This window comes from Ammodytes marinus, assembly GCF_949987685.1.
Source record: "Ammodytes marinus genome assembly, chromosome: 3".
NCBI lineage: Eukaryota > Metazoa > Chordata > Actinopteri > Uranoscopiformes > Ammodytidae > Ammodytes > Ammodytes marinus.
Window position 1 is genome coordinate 34,497,976 of NC_137232.1, and position 5,000 is coordinate 34,502,975.

Consider the following 5,000-nt stretch of genomic DNA (forward strand, 5'->3'; position numbering starts at 1 on the left):
AAAAAATAAATTAAATATTTGGGATTCAATGAGACTCAAGTCAGGTTTCATCCAGCGGTAGATTTCTTGAACAAACAAACACGGTGACTGAGGAATGTGAGAGTGTGTGTGCAACATAACAGTAGCTCTTTGTGTGTGTGTGTGTGTGTGTGTGTTTGTGCGTGTGTGTGTGTGTATGTGTGTATTAATATACATGGGGCAACTGTGGCTCAGGTGGTAGAGCGGGTCGGCTGATGATCAAAGGGTTGGTGGTTCGATCCCCGTCCTGCCACCTGTGTCATGGTTGTTGTGTCCCCCCCCCCTTTGTGTGTATTAGTGTGTGTGTGTGTGTGTGTGTGTGTGTGTCTCTCTCTGTATATTAATGTGTGTGTCTCGCTGTCTATGTTCCAGCCCCCCCCCTGTCTATCTCTGTGTATTAATGTGTGTGTCTCTCTGTCTCTCTCCCAGCCCCCTCCTCGCAGACCGCTGAACTTTGCTGAATCTCACGAGAACGATGAACAGAAGCAGTTCAGGAGAGTTTTCCACCAGCTGGCCGGAGACGTGAGTTCATCATAATATTTTATGCTGTAAATAGATAGATGCATAGATAGATAGATAGACAGATAGATAGATAGATAGATGGATAGATAGATAGATAGATAGATGGATGGATGGATGGATGGATGGATGGATGGATGGATGGATGGATGGATGGATGGATGGAGGGAGGGAGGGAGGGACAGACAGACAGAGACTATTTGTCATGATTTTTTTGTAGGGAGGTGTTTCACTCTGGAATTCCAAATATGTTTTTATTTTTTTTAATGGTTCTATAATACACTGTGTACAAATTGAGAAATGAGGTTGATTAGAAGATTTCTGCCTGTCTGTCTGTCTGTCCATCTGTCTGTCTGTCTGTCTGTCTGTCTGTCTGTCTGTCTGTCTGTCTGTCTGTCTGTCTGTCTGTCTGTCTGTCTTGTCTGTCTGTCTGTCTGTCTGTCTGTCTGTCTGTCTGTCTGTCTGTCTGTCTGTCTGTCACACCTGTCTACATGCCTAGCTGTTACATTCCTAACTCCACCCTCCTCATTCATTCTTTGTCTAGTTCAATAATCAAGCCCGGCCGGTTCTATAGTTTCTACTGGGCGAATTCACGCCTTTTTCTCTGAATAATCTCCATAAAATAACCAGGAAATATGAAAGGAAATGTTAAAGGGACACTGTGTAACATTTTAAGTAATTTATCAGCTAAAACCAATATCCTCATTCATAAATATGTCCTCATTGGTGTAAAATCACCTCTGACAATAATCTGAATTATCCTCCTGAGCAGAGAATTACAAATATTAATGTTAGATTTTGTCCATTGAGCAGGCAAGTCTTATGGAGGCATTCATGTTTTTGGAATGTCATCAGGTGCATTGTTTAAAATGTAGAATTGTTCTTGTCCTTGAAGGCCACTGTAGCTTCTGTTATTATTCTAAAGGGTTGGGTTACCAAGGGAGCGTTGCATTCTAGAACTTTCTTGATGATGTCACATTACACAGTGTCCCTTTAAGTAGTGCTCAAGATGTTATCACAATGTAGAATTATAATATTATTACAGTTTGTATGTCAGTTTCTGATCGCTTTAGCTTTAAAACTCATTTTAATTGAACATACTATTGCAGACAAATCGGGTGTTAATACACAGCCTGGGCGTTTTAAACTGGTATGTGAACAAAGGGTATGTTCCCACCATAGCTATCAACATACAGTTTAGGCTGTGTATTAAAGCTGGATTTTTTTCGAAGCACACACACACACACACACACGCACACACACGCACACACACACACACACACAGTACGGACAGGTAGCAGATCGTGAGGAGATATTCACTGATTTTGACAAAAAAAGTGATTTTGACAACAAGCGTTCTCCAGAATCACTGACTGCACCTTTAATTAATGTCAAGTTTTCATAGGGTTAAATTTTTTGCATATTTCCTTGATTTCAACATTACATAGCCTCAGTCTTATATACACAGCTCTGGAAAGAATTAAGAGACCACTCCAAATGTTCAGTGTCTCTCGTTTTACTCTTTACAGGCATATGTTTGAGTAGAATGAACATTTTGGTTTTATAATATGAACTACTGACAACATTTCTACCAAATTCACAATAAAAATATTGTCATTAAAGAGCATTTTCAATAAGTAATGTAGAGATGAAGATTTAAGAAAAATCCAGACTGGCCTCTTATTTTTTTCCGGAGCTGTATTTATATATATATTTATATCTATGTCAGCTGCATACTATATCCAGCTGCATACTATATCCAGCTGCATACTATATCCAGCTGCATACTATATCCAGCTTGTGGTTTTTCTTACAGACATAAACAGAGAAATCCATTTATGAGTGTTGAAACGTTTAGCCTGTGTGGGCTTCAGGGTGTCTCTACATTCCTGCCATTGTCTGACAGGGTGTGTGTGTGTGTGTGTGTGTGTGTGTGTGTGTGTGTGTGTGTGTGTGTGTGTGTGTGTGTGTGTGTGTGTGTGTGTGTGTGTGTGTGTGTGTGTGTGTGTGTGTGTGTGTGTGTGTGTGTGTGTGTGTGTGTGTGTGTGTGTGTGTGTGTGTGTGTGTGTGTGTGTGTGTGTACGGCTATACTTGTGAGGACATTCATTGACATAATGCATTCCCTAGCCCCTTACCCTAACCCTAACCATCCAAACTAAATGCCTAACCCCAACCCTTACACTAACCCTAACATAAACCTAATTCACACCTGAACCTTAAAACCTAGTGTTAACCCTCAAACAGCCCTTTAAAGGCCTGTCCTTAAAACCTAGTGTTAACCCTCAAACAGCCCTTTAAAGGCCTGTCCTTAAAACCTAGTGTTAACCCTCAAACAGCCCTTTAAAGGCCTGTCCTTAAAACCTAGTGTTAACCCTCAAACAGCCCTTTAAAGGCCTGTCCTTAAAACCTAGTGTTAACCCTCAAACAGCCCTTTAAAGGCCTGTCCCAAAGTGAGAACCGGCAAGAATGTCCTCACGAAAATAGTTGTATACACACACACACACACACACACACACACAGAGACACGCACACACACACACACACAGAGACACGCACACACACACACACACACACAGTGACTCATTAGATGGGTGTGTTAACCAGCTAGACCTGATTCCAGTGGGTGTATTTCCTAACTGCAGTAATAAAGGGCGGATGGTGAATGTGTGTGTGTGTGTTTGTGTGTGTAGTAAGTAACGATCCGCCCTACTGTCTAAAGGCGTGTGTGTGTGTGTGTGTGTGTGTGTGTGTGTGTGTGCGTGTGTGTGTGTGTGTGTGTGTGTGTGTGTGTGTGTGTGTGTGTGTGTGTGTGTGTGTGTGTGTGTGTGTGTGTGTGTGTGTGTGTGTGTGTGTGTGCCTTGGTTTTAAGGTGGGGTCTTGACTTAACCCTTTCATAATTCATGTACAATATGGGTTATAGGTGACACGACTGAGGTTATATTTTCTACAGCTCTGGAAAAAAATGAAGAGACCACTCCAAATGTTCAGTGTCTCTCGTTTTACTATTTATAGGCATATGTTTGAGTAGAATGAACATTTTGGTTTTATTCTACAAACTACTGACAACATTTCTACCAAATTCACAATAAAAATATTGTCATTTAGAGCATTTTCAATAAGAAATGTAGAGATGAAGATTGAAGAAAAATCCAGACTGGTCTCTTCATTTTTTCCGGAGCTGTATAGGCATTACTCAGTTAACTTGTTTTATGGTTGTCAGAAAACCCAATTTTAATTGTTCGATACCCTTAGCTCAGTTGGTAGGGCGTCCCCCCCCCATGGGCCTCGGCCAGCAGCAGACCCGGGTTTGATTCCAGCCCGCGGTCGTTCTCTGCATGTCACTCCCCTCTCTGCCCCATTTCAACTCTGTCTCTACACTATCAATAAAGCATAAAAATGCCAAAAAAACAAAAAACAAAACAGAGCTATTCGGGACAAAAAATAATAAATCAGTTTTCATTCCCTATAGTATTCTCACACACACACACGCACACACACACACACACACACACACACACCAACGTTGTCATGAGGATGTTGTGATGGTCCGTTTCCAGCTGTGAGTCAGAAACTGGAAAAGTATCAAAGGAAATTAAAGAAACTGTTTGGTTTGAGTCAGCTGTGACTCACTCTGTGTGTGTGTGTGTGTGTGTGTGTGTGTGTGTGTGTGTGTGTGTGTGTGTGTGTGTGTGTGTGTGTGTGTGTGTGTGTGTGTGTGTGTGTGTGTGTGTGTGTGTGTGTGTGTGTGTGTGTGTGTGTGTGTGTGTGTGTGTGTGTGTGTGTGTCCACAGGACATGGAGGTGAGCCCCACCGAGCTGATGAACATCCTGAACAAAATCATTTCCAAACGTGAGTCTGTTTTACTTTACTATCTATCTATCTATCTATCTATCTATCTATCTATCTATCTATCTATCTATCTATCTATCTATCTATCTATCTATCTATCTATCTATCTATCTATCTATCTATCTATCTATCTATCTATCTATCTATCTATCTATCTATCTATCTATCTATCTATCTATCCCTTCCTCCTTCCCCCCCTCTCTCTCTCTCTCTCTCTCTCCCTCCTTTCCTCCCTCTCTCTCTCTCTCTCTCTCTCTCCTTCCTTCCCTCCCTCCCTCTCTCTCTCTCTCTCTCTCTCTATTTGTGAGGACACACTCATTGACATTAAAAATAATAATCATAATATGTTTGTGTGTTTTCAGATGGTGGATTGAAGACTGACGGTTTCAGCATTGAGTGCTGTAGGAGCATGGTGGCTGTGATGGACGTATCCTAACACACAAGATATACTAGCCTGGCCCCGCCCTCCTACCTACTTCCGCTCAATTTTAGGTTGCGTTCCGAATCGCATACTTTCTACTATATAGTATGTAGAAAAAAGATTTAGGATGTCCCGATTCTTGTGGCCAGATTTAGGATGGTTAGAAGTACCCGGATGTCCTACTTCATGCGGC

General features: G+C 41.6%; 1 protein-coding gene across 1 annotated transcript in view; it reads left to right on the forward strand.

Annotated features, from left to right (window-relative positions):
- Window positions 1–5,000, forward strand: part of capns1b (calpain, small subunit 1 b) — an 18,321-nt gene that overhangs the window by 5,290 nt on the left and 8,031 nt on the right. Inside the window, exons 4-6 of the mRNA XM_080053833.1 lie at window positions 448–540; window positions 4,329–4,386; window positions 4,749–4,813. Of these exons, the coding sequence (XP_079909959.1) occupies window positions 448–540; window positions 4,329–4,386; window positions 4,749–4,813 (216 nt within the window). The remainder of the gene's footprint in view (window positions 1–447; window positions 541–4,328; window positions 4,387–4,748; window positions 4,814–5,000) is intronic.